A 17,506-nucleotide genomic window follows, 5' to 3' on the forward strand; every position below is an offset into this window, starting at 1 on the left:
ATCTGCTGTCTCTCTGCCAAGTGTAAGAAGTTACCATAGTGCCAAGAATTCACCACTCTTACAAACTAGGCCACAGAACGTTTACTAGGATAGTACACTGGATAATTCAACAACTAGACTTGTCAAAGTGAGTGAACAAATCAGCTCTGGTAGTTATTGGTTGTTATTAAATCCCCCCCCCCACACACACACACACACACAAACATTTGCAAAATTCACAAGTTCATGCTTGGCCTCCCCCATAATGCAAACTAGCCAGGCTCTGCCACAATTAGTGTATGCCATGGGGATACAAATAAAAGCTGCCCAAAGTTGAAATCACTTTCACAAAAACAGACCAGCAGCTGGCTTGGTGCAGAGCACCTCCCAACCCCCACAGTCACTGTCCTTAAGGTGTTCATCTCTCCATTACACACAGGAGAAAGCCATGCCTTACACCATATAACCAAACCACAAGTACTTTGCTAGTGTCTCTGCCAAGTGAGCTGATCAAGCCAATTTCAGACTGGCAGCCACACTAGTATTAAGGGGAATCTTTCACCCCTCAAAGTTAAGACCTCAATCTCACTCCTCACCAGGCCCCTGCGCCTGAACATTCGGGGCTCCCTCAGGGCCGTGTACTTTTGTCACCCACAAAATGGCTCTACGAAGAGCATCTCTAACTCTTCAAACCCAAAAGGGGGAAACAAAACCTTTTATTTTGAAGTCTTTGCCCACAATGCAGAGACTTGTTCAGATTCAGCCGTCTTGGAACCAGGCCCAAGAAAGTAATAAACATGAAAGCCACAGCCTCGTTGAGTAACTCAACTAGGGGACACAGCTTCTCATTCGTGAAAGTGCAGGTTTGAGTTTGGACTGCCATACCAGTGAAGGCAGCTTCTCACAGCCCTCTAGCTTTTAACACACAATGTTCAGCAATTGCACTTGAAGTGAAAGCACCTAGAGAGAATTGAAATGTGTGTTGCTGTTGGCAGGGCCCTTCTGAACCAAATGCCCTGCACAGCCATCAGCGTGAATGGATCACTTGAGTAGAACTCTTGCTCCTTGTCAGAGTTGAGTTCTAACAAATTCAAAGCTCAATCAACTAGCCCACTGCATGTTTTTGCTGGGTTCTCTTATTAAAATAACCTACATGGTCAAAGATACAGCCCCAAACAAAGGAACAGAAATCCTTCTTGTACTAGAACCATAGAACATAGTGGGCCTTCGTGACCATTTTATAACCCCAGCTGCTCCTCCGTTCCAGAACAAAGCTCGGAAGGAAGGAAGGAAGCCAGCCAGCTGCAGGGTTCTTTGGACCCCCATGTACTACACAGGGTTTAAAAGGTCCTGTAAGTGAGGAATTCTTTCATTTTCTTGGGAATGGGTAGTGCTAGGACCTGGTACGTTGTTAGGAAGGTGCGGAGAGCTTTACGGCACAAGTGCTTGAGTGATGAGAGGACCTTGGGGGCGCTCCAGAACTGGACGTGGCCATCTCTCGTCCTGAAACAAGAGACCGAGGACAAAGGTTAGCATCCACACAGCTCAGCATCTGAGCCCTGACCAGACATGCCAAACCCACGGGAAAAAATGCAGAAATTGGGCTTGTTTTTGGCTTGGAAATGGCTTGTTGGCTTGTAGCTTGTTACTTCTTTATTTTAAATCAGCTCCCGGCCAGCAGGGGCAAGGAGTGGAGAGAGTCAGGGGTGCACAGCGGGCCCACCACAGTCCCAGACTGCACGCCGGGGGAGGTCTAGTCACAGAGTGTTGGGGTTCTTAGGGATTGGCTTGTTTTGAAATGGGATTAGCTTGATTTTTGGCTTATTGTGAAAGTCAGAATGCTTATTTACCGCATGAAAGTTTGCAACTGTGGCCCTGACCCCACTCCTGCATGGGGAGGAAAGAAAAAGCTGCTCACACAGGACTTTTAGGAAGTGGCTAGTCATCAATCACTGACTTGCAACAGCCTTGCAGATTTTCCACTCCACAGGAGACCACGGGCTCTCACTCGCACCCCTTTTCCCCACCGCCAGGTGGGATGACTTCATGAGAGCCCATCCGGCACACTCAAGAGAAACCCAGAACTCAAGGCCTCGTTTCTGGTTGAGAAAGCTGCACTGTCACTGCGTGTTCCGGCAGAGGCTGCTGCAGACACACAGGAGAAAGGCTGACACTGCAGCATCACAGCTCGCTGCTGAACCCGAGAGGAGCGGGGGCGGGGAGGTTGCTAGCTGAGGTGGAAGAATAAGGCAGGAACCCAACGAAGCTTGGTTAGGAGGGAATTGGGAGGGAAGACAACGCTCCAAGCACAGTATTTTCCAACATCGCTCTCTCCTGGCACCAAGGTCATGTCCACACTAGGAGCCTTATTCCAGTATAGGAATCAGGCTGTAATACACTGGCAAAGTGCTCCTAGTGTGGACACAGCTATACCAGGGGTATTTGTGGCACCTTAGAGACTAACAAATTTATTTGAGCATAAGCTTTCGTGGGCTACAGCCCACTTCATCAGATGCATGGAAGGGAACATACAGTGAGAAGATATATATACATACAGAGAACATGAAAAGGTGGAAGTTGCCATACCAACTCTAAGAGGCTAATTAATTAAGATGAGCTATTATCAGCAGGAGAAAAAAAACTAAAAAAGTAACAGACTTAAAGGTGGCAATTTTGCAACAGAAAAGCTTCAAAAACAGACTCCAACGAGAAACTGCTGAGCTTGAATTAATATGCAAACTAGATACCATTAACTTTGGCTTCAATAGAGACTGGGAGTGGCTGGGTCGTTACACAAATTGAATCTATTTCCCCATGTTAAGTACAGTATCCTCACACCTTTTTGTCAACTGTCTGAAATGGGCCATCTTGATTATCACTACAAAACTTTTTTTTCTCCTGCTGATAATAGCTCACCTTAACTAATTAGCCTCTTAGAGTTGGTATGGCAACTTCCACCTTTTCATGTTCTCTGTCTGTATAAATATCTTCTCACTGTATGTTCCATTCTATGCATCCGATGAAGTGGGCTGTAGCCCATGAAAGCTTATGCTCAAATAAATGTTTGTCTCTAAGGTGCCACAAGTACTCCTGTTCTTTTTGAGGATACAGACTAACACGGCTGCTACTCTGAAACCTGACAGCTATACCAGCACCCTGTGCTTTGTACTGGTATGGTCAAACCACCCGCCGTGAGCAAAGCACGCTCTACCGCTAGAAGTGCAGCTCTGCTGCTCTAGCATCTACACTCTGGCTTCTGCCAACACAGCAGTGTCGGTCAGGGGTGTGATGACTGATACAGCTGTGGGCTGGCAGAAGCCTATAGCGGAGACCTGGCCTAAGACTGCCCTGAGGATGCCCAGTTTTGAGACAGCAGCAGCGTTGCAGAAGGTTTTGGGTCATGGTGGAGTCACATTCCCCCGCCTCCCTCACCCCAAACTTAGCACGAACACAATGTGCTCTCAGCAGAGCACGTCCCACGGGCCTGCACAGAACGTACGCACCCTGTGGCAATAAACCCGCCGTGTGGGAAGTAGACGCAGCAGAGGCCATTGGTCATAGGTGCAAATGCCACTGGAGTTCTTAGTTCCAAATCCCAGATCCGTAGGAGTCTAAAGGAGAGAAAGAGAAACACAATGATGGCCCTGGAGTTCACAAACCCAAGTGGCACTAGCTACTCCAACTGCATCAGCTAAAATAAATTCTCAGCCGTCGAAGTTAAAACAACAACACGTTTCTAAAGCAAATTTCATCCATAGGCCTCCAAGCAATTTACAAGGTTACTTAAACTTCACGACTCCACTGCAAGGCAGGCATTATACCCATTTTAGAGGGGCTTAAACCAAGGCAGAGATAAAGTGACTTGGCTCAAGGTCATAAGAGCTGCCATGCTGGGTCAGACCACGGACCATCTTGCCCAGTATCCTGACTGTGACAGCGGCCCATAAGCAAACTGGGTGGATGGAAGCGGTTTCTGCTTCTGAGAACTTCCATGTACCTAACCCATCTCCCAGAAAAAAAATGTGCTAGAGATACCAGCACCAGCTGGGACAAAAGGACTATCACACACCACCCTTGCCAGCTTGACCTCGCTCAGATGGTAATCAGGCCAACGATTCAATACCAGGGTTAGCTCGATCTCCCCAGGCACGTTCCCAGTGTCACCAACCCTGACATGCAAAAATAATGGTTCCATAAAAGCTCACAGAGCCTTGCAAAGCCCTTTGGGACAAGGAGCTGGGACGTTTGCCTGTACAGTGCCAACAATGGCACTGGACAAAAAGCAGCAGCACCAAGTTACAGTCCTGATCTTAGCCCACAAGAGGCTCTCAATCTGCAAGGAATTCTCTCCAGGGTCCCTCACAGATTTCCAAGGCAGCTGACAGCACCAGGGGAGTGGAGGCAGCAGAACTTAATTGGTTGCTAGTCAGGATGCTATTGGTGCTTCATGGTGTGTAGCCCAACAAGACACTGGTCTTGGGAAGCTGATGTTTTGGCCACACCCATCCAACTCCCCTTTTGAGCATGGCACTGGCATACACACCTGAGCCAGCTGTTTACCTGCTGATCTTACTTTTAGGCCTTGTCACCATGGCAACCATGTCCAAAGAGGAGTTACATAAAGCTACCTGTGATGGGCAGTGTCTACAGCCCCCAGTACTGCCCCCAGCAGCTGTGGTGTCAGGACAAACAGACAAGGCACCAAAGACATATCAAACCAAAACCAGCGTCAAGTCATGCTGCTCTGAAAGCCCCGGCACCAGCAGAAGCAGCCAGCTTCAAAAGGCAGAGGTCCCTGCTGGAAAGTGGAGAACCAGAAGCCGAGAAGAGCTTTGTAGCTCATCTTAGCTGCTCTGGCAGGGACCCTGCAGTAGACAGCCATAAGATACCAAGTCCCTCACCTGTCATCTGCCACTGTCGCAAGATACAAGCCTTCCGGAGAGAAGCACACGGACCTCAGGGAGCTGGCATGGATGTCACTGCCATAGTCCAACGCCGGGGGCAGCGGAACGTGGCTAAGCAGGAGGGAAAAGGAAGAGCTCACTCACCACGTCCGTTTGAGCTGTAATGGAGCCCTGGCCCGTACGGCTGTCTGGGGGTGTGTTGGGGGGACACATGGTAAATCAGAGCTCCTGCCTTCCGAGAGTCATTGTGGCTGGTATTGGAGCGCAGGTCACAGGTGTCACTGTTAAACGTGCATTTCCCTTGCCACAAGCGTGTCGCAGACTGTGCGTCTTTCCACGGCGAGAGCTGTCCAGTCCCTGGGCTGCTCTTTAAAAACTGGGAAGGGAAGTGCCCCAGTGCTGAGCTGTGGGGAGGCTGGGGCCAGGCACTCATCACAGACTCCAATGCACCGCAGGGAAAGTGCTGGGGCCATCTCTTCCCTCGCATGCCGTGAGAGCAACACCTAAAGCAGTAAGAGGCAGCCATCTACCCTCGTGTATGGGAAAGGGCCATTCGTTTGCCGCCTTCTCCCTCCTGGGGAGGAGCGGCGCAGAACAATATGCACAGCAGGGGGAATGCGGCTAGCAGTGTGCAGCAGCCCCTAATACCGGAGCACCCTCAGGCACGCTCTCCGCCAGCACTCCCTCTCCTCAATGCCCCTCTGCTCACTTGGTGCCCAGGAAGCTCCCAGGGCCGCCCTCCTTACCGAAGCGTTCTCAGTTGCTCCCCTGTGTAGGGGTCCCACATGATCACGCAGGTGTCGTAGGAGGCCGTGACCAGCAGAGCAGAGTCTGGTGAGAAGTCGCACGACACCACGCTGCTCTGGTGCCCTTCCAGCTTCCTGATGAGGGTGTAGGAGCGCATGCTCCACAGGAAGGCCTGGGGGGGAGTGCACGGGGAGAGGGTTACAATCTCTGCTCATAGGAAGGGAGCAGCCCCTCGCCTGGGAATGCTGGAGAGAGAAGGATCTCCCTTATCGTCCCTCATGGGACGTCACCAACCAAGCGTTAGCTCCTGAGACACCAGGGGGGAGGGGGAGAACAGGCACCGCTCATGCGGGCACCAGCCAGTCTGACGCACGCCAGCTCTCGGCTCAGCACGACAGACTCTCTGCAGCATAAAGACTCCAACTGAACGGCCGCGCATGGCAATGACCACACGAGGGGGAAGGAACAGGGGTCTAGCCCCCGAGCTCGCTGGGTTAGCCAGGGAGAGTCTCCTTTGGGTGGCTGTAACAGCAGCCAGAGCAGGCCATTGTCACCAGTGGGAGGGTGGCCAGGACCCAGAGTCTGGACAGAACCCTCCCCCGGTGATGGTAACAAAAAGGGCTTGGGACATGTACGGATGGACCTTGTCCTCCTATCTCCCCTGCTCGCTGCATCCTGACACCCACACGCTGATCTCCCCAGGTCCATGCACAACAGGGCCCAGATCCTTCACCGGGGGTCTCGGGCACTCCTGCAACAACTGCGTCCAGGGCACCAGAACATGCCCCAGGAGCAGACCACAGGGCTCGAAACCGGAAGCAGGAGGAATAGTAGCGTGTCTGCGCCACCTGGCAAGTCCTGCGAGCAGCGGGAGTGGAGTCTAGTGATGGGACAGCGTACCCAGCCCCACCCTGCAAGCTGCTTCACCTGGGCCTGCTCCGCCCTGCTCACGGTGGCGGAAGAGCAGCATCCCCAGACCCAGCTTCCGGGAGAATCCTGCCTTAGCGCCCGAGGCGACAGGTTCCAAGCCGGCACGCGGGTGGGAGAGACAGCGCTCTCTCCAGATCTTCCCATCCCCTCCCTTCTCCCCATCCCCCACGGTCTGAGCAAGCAGCAGCCCTGGGCTTGAGACACAGCGAAGAGGACCATGGCGCGGGGGAGGGCAGGATATCCTACCTGGGAAAGACAAAGGGCAGGAACTGTGGGGGATGGGACATGGGTACAATGCACAAGGGTGACCCCTGCTGACCAGTCTATGGAACGGCACCACTGGAACAGGGAGAAGGGCTGGGATGGCAGAAGAGCAAGACGGGTAACGGTCAGGGGCAGTAAACACAAGGCAGGTCCATTCAGAAGAGCTGCTGGATCCCAGAGACCCGAGGCCAGCACACACCACTAAGCCAGCTCGTCCGCACTACAGAGGATATGGTGGGCTCTCTGACAGCCGAACGGGCGAGAAATGAGACCACTCCTCCCCCCCCCCACAATAATAGGCAAGACTCACCGATTTCTCTCCAGCCGCAGAGCACAGCATGCTGCAGTCAGGGGAGATGGAGCAGCAGTACACCCACTGCGTGTGGCCAGACAGCACCTGGACCTGCTTACCTGGGGATGGCAGCAACAGTTTGTGAGAGAAGTGTCCAGTCCAGAGTCAGGGAGAGCTGGAAGGCTGGTTCCTACCTCCACCTGCTCTCTCTGAAGCCAGCCCTGGAAGCAGGGTGTCTCAGACCAGATTAGATCTGATAGATTTCCCCATGCGGACGCTCTCTCTGCTGCATCGGGTTTATTTCCAGGGCATGTCTACACTGCAATCCGGGGGGGTGGAGGTGGGGGGCGGGGGGCGATTGTGGCTTGCGTAGACATACCCAAGCTAGCTGTAGTCTAGCTGGCTTGGGTACCGGAGCTACGGCTGCATGGAGCTCGGCACAGGCTGGCCACGCAAGGAATTACCCAGGGTTCCAGGGGGGCTGGCTCTGCTGCTCTGGTACCCACACTACCTAGAGCAAAACTAGCTAGCTCGGGCAGGTCTGCTCAACCTAGACCCACGCCCCGGATTGCAGTGCAGACATGGCCTCAGTCAGCCTCCAGCGTTCCTAACATGCATACCTCACACGCAACGGGGGGAAAACAAAAGTTCGCTCCATTTGCTGCTCACTTGTGCCACAATAATTCAGCGCGTTCGGTCCTGGCTTCCTTGAGCTGCCGTGGGGTTAGGTTCAAAGTGCTTTCAATGAGCCGGGACCAAACAGCTCAGCACATTAATAATGGGGGCCCGGACCTCTGACCACAAAGTCCTCTTGCATCCAAGGAGAGCAGAGCCCCTGTCTGGACGACACCAGCTCCCACAGCGTAGCCCGAGTGCTCATAACTAAAGCTAAGATTTTGCTAGGGTTACTTTTAGTAAAAGCCATGGACGGGTCACGGGCAATAAACAAAAATTCACAGGAGCCTGTGACCTGTTTGTGACTTTACAAAAAATACCCGGGGGGCAGGGCTAGGTGGCGGAGAGGAATGACAGCCGGAGACCCATGGGGGAGGGAGAATGACAGGCCGAGCCACCCCGCCATGGAGGGGGTACAGCCACGACTCCAGGGGCTGCAGCCACAGGGGGGAGGGGAGGTGTGTGCACAGCACCCGCTCTGGAGCTGGCCGCAGCTGCGCGGCTGGGGCACACAGTCCAGGCTCCAACCCCAGCCACAGGCGCACGGCCCCGGGAAGCTGCAAGGGGGGCGCACGGCCCCCTCTGCAGCCCCCGCCACAAGCCACTGACAGCTGGAGCCGAAGAAATCAGAGGTCCCGTAAAGTCACGGAATCTGTCGTAGCCTTACTCATAACGAGCTGAGAGTCTGAGGCCCACCACCTGAACACCCCAAGGGACGCGTGCACTCACTCGTACCATCTCTGCTCAGGTCCCAGATGCGGAGGGTCTTGTCCCGGGATGCAGAGACTAGAATCAGGCTTCCATTGGGAGCGAAGCTCAGGTCCCTCACGACATCCAGGTGCCCGGAGAGACTGAAAAGCAAACGCCCTGCGGACACGAGCACACAGCTCAGAACGGTCTCACCATGGGCACAGACACAAGCGCGCCTCGCCTGACGCGCAGGAACGCAGCCCACGTCGGACAGACGTGCTCATCGGGGACACACACACACCCCACTGCTAGCTGCACTTTCCAGCTTCGAGGGCATTGCTAAAACTGGCAAGGGATGTGGTCTAAAACATGGGGCAGAGTTTCTTTAGCCACCAGTGATCTCCTACCACCCTAAGGATTATGGGCACAGCCTGTCCCACGCTACCAGGAAGCAAGACCGGGGGCGAAACGCCTGGTCAATATTACTGGCTACTCCTGTGGGAGAATAGACAGGAGTCCCAACCTGCCTGTCCCTTGCCCATCCCCCTGGCAGGGAGTGGCCAGTGTAGTTCTGACCTGCTGCCCAGAAGGAGAAGGGGACTGTAGTGGTAACAGAGAGAAGGCAGGCTCAGTGACCCACCCCCCAGATCCACAGCTAGCTCTCCTGCCCCCTCACGGAAGCAGAGGCTGGGGGAGGGGGGGGGGTGGAATGGCTGCTGCCAGGTGATTTAGAAGCAGCATTGACAGGTTCAAGGGGCACGCTGGGCCAGGCCGGATCAGAGAGGAGCTGCAACGTGAGAATCAGAGCTGGGGAATACTAGGAACATGCTCAGGAGCCCAGAAAAGCTCCATGGGTGGAGTAGAAGGGGGAGGAAGACAGAGATTGTCTAGCCCCCTCCGGGATACAGTGAGGGCAGGGCTACTGCAGGACAAAGTGATGCCCCATCCCTCGCCTCAGGAGCTAGATTAATCCACCCCAACCCTACACACACACACACACACACACACACACACTCACCTGTTTGCACCTCCCAGACTTTAATCTGTCCGTCATTGAGTCCTGTGGCAAGGATCAGACAGGACCGACCCGAAGCCGGCAGGCCGTCCCCCTCCTTAGCGCCACAAGGAGGCCAGGAGCTGAAAGCCAGCCCCCACACTATCTGGCCACATTCCAGCGTCTTCTCCTTCGCGCCCCCTCCGCCTCTCACGTCGGCTTTGATGCCACGGTTCTTGCGTTCAGAGGCTTTGCAGCTTCTGCAGAGAGCAGAGGATCGTCGGGTCATTCAGCAGCTGCAGGTGCTGCCTGGTCCTCCCCCACCCACCCTAATTCACAGTAGGGGAACTAGAGCCTACTGCACACTGCTAGGTAGGCGTGGCTCGGGGGCTGTGTCTGCACCGGGGATTTCAGCTAGCGCTGGCCAGACTCAGGAGCAAGCTCCCTAGTGTAGACAGGCGAAGACACAGTTTAAACCAATGCCGTATACCCTGCCTGAAACCAGAGGAAGCTGTCTGGTCAAACCAGGGCTTTGTCTGTGTGCCTGATCCTCTAGAAGGCCTCAGCAGAGCTCATTACAGACAAGCTTTGACACCTCGGACCACTCCAGCAAAGCTGCTTTTACAGTTCGAAGCATGTCGCTGCTTACTCTTCCAAAATTCTTGTCCCACCTGGATCTACTCACTCGCCCCAAACAGACCAGCCACAGGGCTACCTTCCTGCCATAACGGGCACGTAGCTCAGCTTGGGCTCATTAACTTGGCCCCTTCACTTAGCAGGTGCACAGGCCAGCTGAATGAAAGCCATACGGGGAGAGGAAGGATGGGCCAGTGATTCACTGGCCTGGGACTAAGGAGACCTGCATTCCGTTTCCTGCTCCGCCACAAACTCCATGTGACCTTGGGTGAGTCACTTAGCCTCTGTACCTCAGGTCCCCATCTGCAGCAGGGGGACAATAGCACTGCCCTGCCGCACAGGTGAGGTGCGGTGCTCAGGTACTATGGGAATGGGGGCCAGACAAGTACCATGGGTAGCGAGGTGCCCTTGCCAGGCCACCTGCGTAGGGAAGGGTTGCAACTTGAAACCAGATCTCCCAGCACCTACTGTATGTTGCTACTTCACCCTAAAACCCTTCAAAGCTTGAGAAGGAGGATTCCTTCCTTGACATTTGGTTCACTCCCCCACACCCCAACTTCCTAAACCAAGTGAAGTTCCCATGTCCCTGTTTGCCTAGGAGTCAGCAAAGCCAGCAACACAGAACTGAACTGTCCCTCTCTTCTCTCCCAGGAGGCTGCAACAGCCCCTGTTAGGATATAGATATTCAAGCCTGTCTGCAAAGGCCTATACTTTAAGAATTTAGGTGTATTCTTATCACTTAGCTAGTTATAGAGGTATAAAAGAAAGAATCAAAATCATTGTCTATCTATGTAAGGGCCTTCTCTTACTGTAACAGTCTGAGGCCTGGTTCTTAGGCTAAGGCCTTCGGCTAAGCAGCAGAGGCCAGCCATAAACTGGGAAGTGTATGGTCACATCCTCAGATTCCAAACTAGTCATATTGAAATAAGGCAATTTGGGGCTGATAGGAAGGTGATCCGATCGATCACCTCCAGAGAAAGGGAAGAGCCTAGAAGATGTGAAAGGAAATTTAGTTTGATAGTTTTCTGTCTGGTAAGAACTCACTTATCAATAGACACAGCTGGAAAACCCTTCTGTCTGTATAGATGTAGTTGTGAAATCCTCGCTTCTGTATTGTTTTGTATGTTTATTTGCATGGTCTCTGTCTGGTTCTGTGATTGTTTCTGTCTGCTGTATAATTAATTTTACTGGGTTTAAACTAATTAAGGTGGTGGGATATAATTGGTTAGCTAATCATGTTACAATATGTTAGGATTGGTTAGGTAAATTTGAGTAGAATGATTGGTTAAGGTATAGCTAAGAATATTACTATATAAATTAGGGGCAAACAGGAAGTAAGTTGGGATTCGAAAATAAGGGAAAAGGAAGTTGGATTAAAGCTTGCTGGAAGTTCACCCCAATAAACATCGAATTGTTTGCACCTTCGGACTTCGGGTATCGTTGCTCTCTATTTATGCGAGAAGGACCAGGGAAGTGGGAGAGTGAAGGAATAAGCTCTCTAACAGCCCCAATACAAGGGCAAGGACCGCTCACCAAGGGACATGCCCCAGGGATTTTACCTCCTTACTCAATCAGTTGTCCAGCCTATTTATTCGTAGATCTCAGTGCATGGAAAGCTGCTTTTCAACCCAACAGCTTGAAGCACCATCTCCTGGGTTAAGTGACTCACCCTACCACTTTGATCATGGAGTGGGGATTTTCCAGGGAAGTGTGATTAGCTAAAGCGTCTGGGGCTGTCCACAAATTACATAACATCTTTTTGGCGATTTGCAAGACCCACCACCCCCATGTAACCCTTTGTAACACTGAAACAAACATGAAAAACGAAGGACTCACCCACTCCCTGATGTGTTACATAATTTATGGACAGTCCCTTTATAGTGAAATCTGACCATTCAAGGGACTGACAAAAACTGATTGCTTAATGCAGGTAGTTTTCCAGCACAGGGGGAGGGAGGTAAAATGAGGCATATGGGCTCTGAAGGCAGGAAGGCTGCCTAGCTGAGGTGATCTCTTGCAAAGGTTTCATTCTCCAATTAAAAAAAGCCCAAACCAAGCAAGTTAACCCCTAAAAGGGATGAGGTTTCATAGCTGCAGGCTCAGAGGAGCATTTCCTTTGCAGAAGAATTGGTGACATGTTACCAGAAGAACGCACAGAACAATTCCAGTTAACAAGACAGCAAGCTCCCAGGGTGTCTGGATAGCAAGAGGGAGGCATGCAGGAAGGTTAAACTGATGTGGTGGTGAGGGGGAATCCCTTGGCTTTTGACTTTCCCATTAGCGCTCCCAAGCTTATCCATAGCTTTATCTGTAATCTCTGCCTGGGTGGCTAATCCTGCAAATGCTCCATGCTCTGTGTAGCGGAGCTGGTTCTGACACAGGGTGTTCTCCTGGGAGTTTACGGTGCAGGGACCTTTAAGAGAACTAACATGGCTCAGCAGAGTTCTGTGAGGGGCCCTAACAGCACCCAGACTCAGCTGTTACAGCACTTATTAGGGGGCACCTAGACTCCTTTGATGGCTGGTTTATGGGAGGACACAGAGCAGAGACTGCTAACCCCACTGATCAATTCACCCGGAGGGGGATGGACCCTGATGCTGCAGGAGCTATGGGAGGCCAGGTTTAATCTCCAGTCCCTTGCCTTCCTTGACCCCTGCTTGGACGCTGAGTGAGAGGGCCATGACTTAGCGCACAGAGGAACAGAAGAGCAGCCAATGGACTCTAGCCAGGGCCGGCTCCCGGCACCAGCTAAGGAAGCAGGTGGTTGGGGCGGCCAATACAAAGGGGCGGCACTCCGTCCGCTATTGGGGCAGCCTGTCCGGGTCTTCGGTGGCGGGTCCCTCAGTCCCTCTCTTCCTCTTTGAGCTGCCGCCGAAGAGGAAGAGAGGGAGTGAAGGACCCGCCACTGAACTGCCACCGAAGTACGGAGCGGCGTGACTGAGCTGCCGCCAAAGTGCCGCCGACCGTTTGTTTTTTTCCGCCGCTTGGGGCGGCAGAAAACCTGGAGCTGGCCCTGACTCCAGCAGGAGAAACGCCCTCCCTCTCTGAGCCACCACAAGGTACTTACAGCTCAGCTTCCTCCAAGGGCCAGGGGATCAGCTTGACGATACAGTGACCCTGAGACCAGGCGAACCAGGTGCCGTCTGGGGAAAATGCAACGCTCCAAGTCTCGCAGCTCGCCTTCCAGTCGTACTGCTGGGGTCGCCCTGGCTTCAGCTCTGCCAGCAGGAGAGGCTCGTCTGGGGAACGAGATGGCACAGTTACTCACAGAGCATGTGACAGAGCCAACCATCCACCCAAGACCACGCACACATGTGGGGACGGCAGCGTTGCCAAGCCAAGGAGCGACCGCAAACACGAGGCTGTGCAACAGCAGCGTGGTCTAGTGGCCTCCTACATTCTAACCCCAGCTCTGACATTCCCTCTGCAAGCTTAGGGCCAGTCACTTCGGGCCCTGTCCTGCTCCCACTGAATTCAGCGGGCAGCATTGGGACCACATTTTCAAGACATTAAGGACCAGCTGAAGATGTCAATGTATTTTGAGAAAAAGCAGCCCTTGTAAAAGCTTCGTGAAAGCTCCCACCGCAGAGTATCATGCATAGGCTGATGTACAGGGCATCGGCCTGCGAGGCAGGAGACCAGAGTTCTATTCCCAACGCTACCGCGTGGCCTTCGGCAAGTCACCCCAGGCCAGATTTGTGAAGCTACTGAGGTGTGGAATGCTTTGAGGGCTCCAGATGATGAGCTCTGTTATTATTTAAATACTAACTGGCTCAGCCTCCTTCTGGCAACTGCTCTACTGCGGGCTCTGCTATAAGACAGCATGGTCTGGTTACTGTTCTGCTTTAGCGCTCACAAGAGTTACCACTACAGATGTTAAACACCACATATCCGACTGTCGCGTGTTACCCATGGCCAGAATCAACCCAGTGAGCTCCCCGGGGCGGGGGAGGTCTCACGGTCCAAGGTGGGCTCTTCAGATTGGACACATGGGCCTCTATCTCCTCTCCCGGCAACACAATCTCTCAGCCCCCTGTTGTGCTCAGTTTCAGCATAGAGAAGAGGCCATCCTTACCAAGGAACAGTGTACTTTTACCAGACCGGAAGTATGTAGCAGGAACTTTTCATAAGGGCACTGGGAGGCAATTCAACTGGTTAGATCACATTGCATCCTATTAAACCGGCCACCTGCTGCACCGCTGCTTTTCAAACAACAGATTCCCCTTATGTTCATGCGCAAATGTGGTGCCACTGAACTAGACCAACCTACTGCCTAGAGTCCTGCAACACACAGCAGAACTTCAGAGTTACGAACTGACCACTCAACCACACGCCTCCTTTGGAACCAGAAGTTCGCAATCAGGCAGCAGCAGAGAGACCCCAAAAAAAGGAAATACAGCACAGTACTGTGTTAAATGTAAACTAATAAAAAAAAAGGGAACGTTTAAAAAAAATCTGACAAGGTAAGGAAACTGTCTCTGGGGTCGTTTCATTTAAATGGATGGTTAAAGGCAGCATTTTTCTTCTGCATAGTAAAGTTTCAAAGCTGTATTAAGTCAATGTTCAGTTGTAAACTTTTGAAAGAACCACCGTAACGTTTTGTTCAGAGTTCGGAACATTTCAGAGTTACGAACAACCTCCATTCCCGAGGGGTTCGTATCTCTGCGGTTCTACTGTACTTCAAGCCTGAAACAGAACGAGGCCCTTACTCCAAAGCAGCCTTGACGCGGAAAAACTTCCTGGCCAGCCACTGAGCGATGGTTTTGTAACATGGACAAATACCCTCCAGGGGTTAGGCTGACACCACACAACTCATTCTCCCCCGTGAGCTAAACTACATTTGAAACTAGAACTCCGGGAAGAGACACAAGAGTGTATTTGCCAGAAGCTGGGAATGGGCAACCAGGGATGGATCACTTGATGATTACCTGTTCATTCCCTCTGGGGCACCTGGCATTGGCCACTGTCAGAGGACAGGATACTGGGCTAGATGGACCTTTGGTCTAACCCTGTATGGCTGTTCTTATGGTCTTATTAAACCACTGCATGACCTAGCCTTCCAAATAGAAGTATAAACACTGGATCTGCTTGGAACAGCATCTTATACTCCACAGTGGTCACATTACAGCCCCAAGTCTTAGCAAACTAGGCAGCCAGTAACCATGACTCCAACTTTCCTGTATACTAACCTTTGCTCAGGTGAATAAGATTTCAAAGTACAGGAATATCAATGGGGCATTAGTCCCAGCAGAACTCTGGAAACTACCTTATGCTAAATGGCATCAAAACCCGGGATGAAAGGAGACTGCAGTAGTGCAATGATACAGGCCTAGAGGATTAGCAGAGTAGGCTAAAGCCAAGGCTGAGTATGGGAACGGAGACATGCCACCTGCTGTACTCACTGCTAGTCCACTTCCGGGCCTCTGAGCACAGGCTGCCAGTCACAGGGCTTTTCTGAGGGAGCCACCAAATTCATTTTCACTTGTAACCCAGTTCAGGATTTGAACCCAGCTCTCCAGAAACTACGCTAGGGCACTAACCTACAGCAATACTGGTGTCCAGTTTTACACTGCAAGAGATTTGGAAGGTGACCTGCAAAGGGAAAAGAAGAAGAGAGAGGAATGGGGGACTGTGCCCTTTTTTTCCCTACTTTGCAATGAGGGAGAGTTGCTTGTTGAATCTTGGATTGTTGATTTCAGGAAGAGAGTTGGGAAAAAAAATCCAAAGGGAGCTTTCTCCAGTCCTCCATGAGCAGAGCTTGGTCCCTGTGGGGCATCCCCAGGAGCACGGAGGGGCAAGGGGAAGAAGAGAATCTTTAATTTGGTCTCACCAGAGCTACCCAGGCTATGACGCTGTCTGATGAAAGAGGCAGCAGGTGCACAGTACATACTAACACACTCGGGAACAGATTGTTCAACGGGACGGTCGCAGTTAGGGTGACCAGATGTCCCGATTTTATAGGGACAGTCCCGATTTTGGGGTCTTTTTCTTTTATAGGCTCCTATTACCCCCCATCCCCCGTCCCAATTTTTCACACTTGCTGTCTGATCACCCTACTCACAGTAACCACTCTATAGAAGAGAGATGCTGTGGGAACTGGAATGCTTCATTACCACCACTCTAATCTGGTAAGGAACAGAACAGACCAAGAGTATAGTAGGATATTAACAGCAGCTCCATTCTCATCTTTATCCCAAACAGGAACAGCTATTGACCCAGTACAACTGCACAGAGTGAGACTGGATGTCAGTGCCTCAGACACCACCAAGTTTCTAGTCCCCTCTGTCACAAACTCACTATGACCATGAGCAAATCACGTCACCTCTGTGCCTCAGTTTCCCCCAACTGCAAAATGGGGATATCACCACTTACTTTGGGAATCTGGGAGAGGTGACAATTCATCGAACCTTACAATGCAGTTTGAGAACCTTGGATGGAAGATGCTACAGGAGTGCACGGTACAATAATCACACTGACACTGCACCAAAACTAATGTAGCACGTTACTTTCCAATTAGGTTTTGACTGTCAGCGTGATAATAGTTTGCACGTAAATAGCATCTCTCATCCCAATGGATCCCAGAGCCTTTTAGGAACTTCAGACCCAGACCACCACTGAAATGCAGCTACCTCTAGGGTGGAAACAGATGCACGCCACATTGCACAACCGGGGAGAGGAAACTCCAGGCCGAAACAGCAGTGCAAGCCCCTACTCTTACCAAAAGGAACCCAGGGATATAATCAGTATGTAGAACAGGAAACATCTTGGTTGAGACCCATAAGCTATCATGATCATTTGCAATTTTCCCCGGTATTAGATTTCAAAGAATGGGTGAGAAAGATACATTCGAAAAAAATGTACAGCTTAATAAACAATTGCAACAGCGACAGAAAAGTTGTGCACTTTAATATGGCTTTTCCATAACATGCCGGTCACACACACACAAAAAATCGAATATTAACAAATGGATACAGTATAGTCACTGATTTGTAGCAGGAGATTGGTAGGTTTTAAATACAAACTGTACATTGATAAAATACCAGTGTCTGACACTGAACATGAAGTTACATTTCACCCCTCAAAAAGTGAAGATAAATGCCTCCTGTAACAGATGATGTAAGAACAGGGGTACCTATTAATAAGCATAAAGATTATCTATTCCCTTTTCTCCCCCTCCCCATTGCAACCCCAGCAACAGCTACCCCTGAGAGAGGCTTTCCCACGTCAGCAGAATGAATGGAGGGGTCTCCTGAGGGCGATCTACGCTAGGAAATTCACCTATTACTGAAAATGCTTTTCGTCCAGCTTCAGCTCCTTTGTGAAATGTTTTTTTTTTCTGGTCTACGTTCACCTTTAAACCATTTTCAATACCTTCCATGACTGACAACCATTGTC

The 17,506-nt window shown here is 51.6% G+C and overlaps 1 protein-coding gene across 1 annotated transcript; it reads right to left on the reverse strand.

The window, feature by feature from the left end:
- Position 1: 1 nt before the first annotated feature.
- Positions 2-16,513, reverse strand: WSB2 (WD repeat and SOCS box containing 2). Its single transcript, XM_029913844.1, has 10 exons — positions 16,484-16,513; positions 15,652-15,703; positions 13,179-13,374; positions 9,500-9,735; positions 8,527-8,658; positions 7,135-7,235; positions 5,630-5,802; positions 4,881-4,994; positions 3,483-3,590; positions 2-1,482 (listed from the first exon to the last, which is right to left on the reverse strand). Exons 1-10 carry the CDS (start codon positions 16,511-16,513, stop codon positions 1,320-1,322), a joined length of 1,305 nt encoding a protein of 434 aa, XP_029769704.1. The 3' UTR covers positions 2-1,319.
- Between the last annotated feature and the right edge of the window lie 993 nt (positions 16,514-17,506).

The sequence above is a fragment of the Terrapene carolina genome, unplaced genomic scaffold, assembly GCF_002925995.2.
Source record: "Terrapene carolina triunguis isolate 2854851 unplaced genomic scaffold, T_m_triunguis-2.0 Scaffold951, whole genome shotgun sequence".
In the NCBI taxonomy this organism is placed as follows: Eukaryota; Metazoa; Chordata; order Testudines; family Emydidae; genus Terrapene; species Terrapene triunguis.

Bases quoted from the DNA above. Each gene is read 5' to 3' on its own strand.
- WSB2 (XM_029913844.1), bottom strand. From the start codon at position 16,513: ATGAATTGTCACCTCTCCCAGATTCCCAAA. The intron at 13,375-15,651 runs GTTAGTGCCCTA...ATGCTCTGTGAG, and splicing joins GGACACCAGTATTGCTGTAG to TAACTGTGCCATCTCGTTCC. The intron at 8,659-9,499 runs GTGAGTGTGTGT...TCGTGTCCGCAG, and splicing joins AGTCTGGGAGGTGCAAACAG to GGCGTTTGCTTTTCAGTCTC.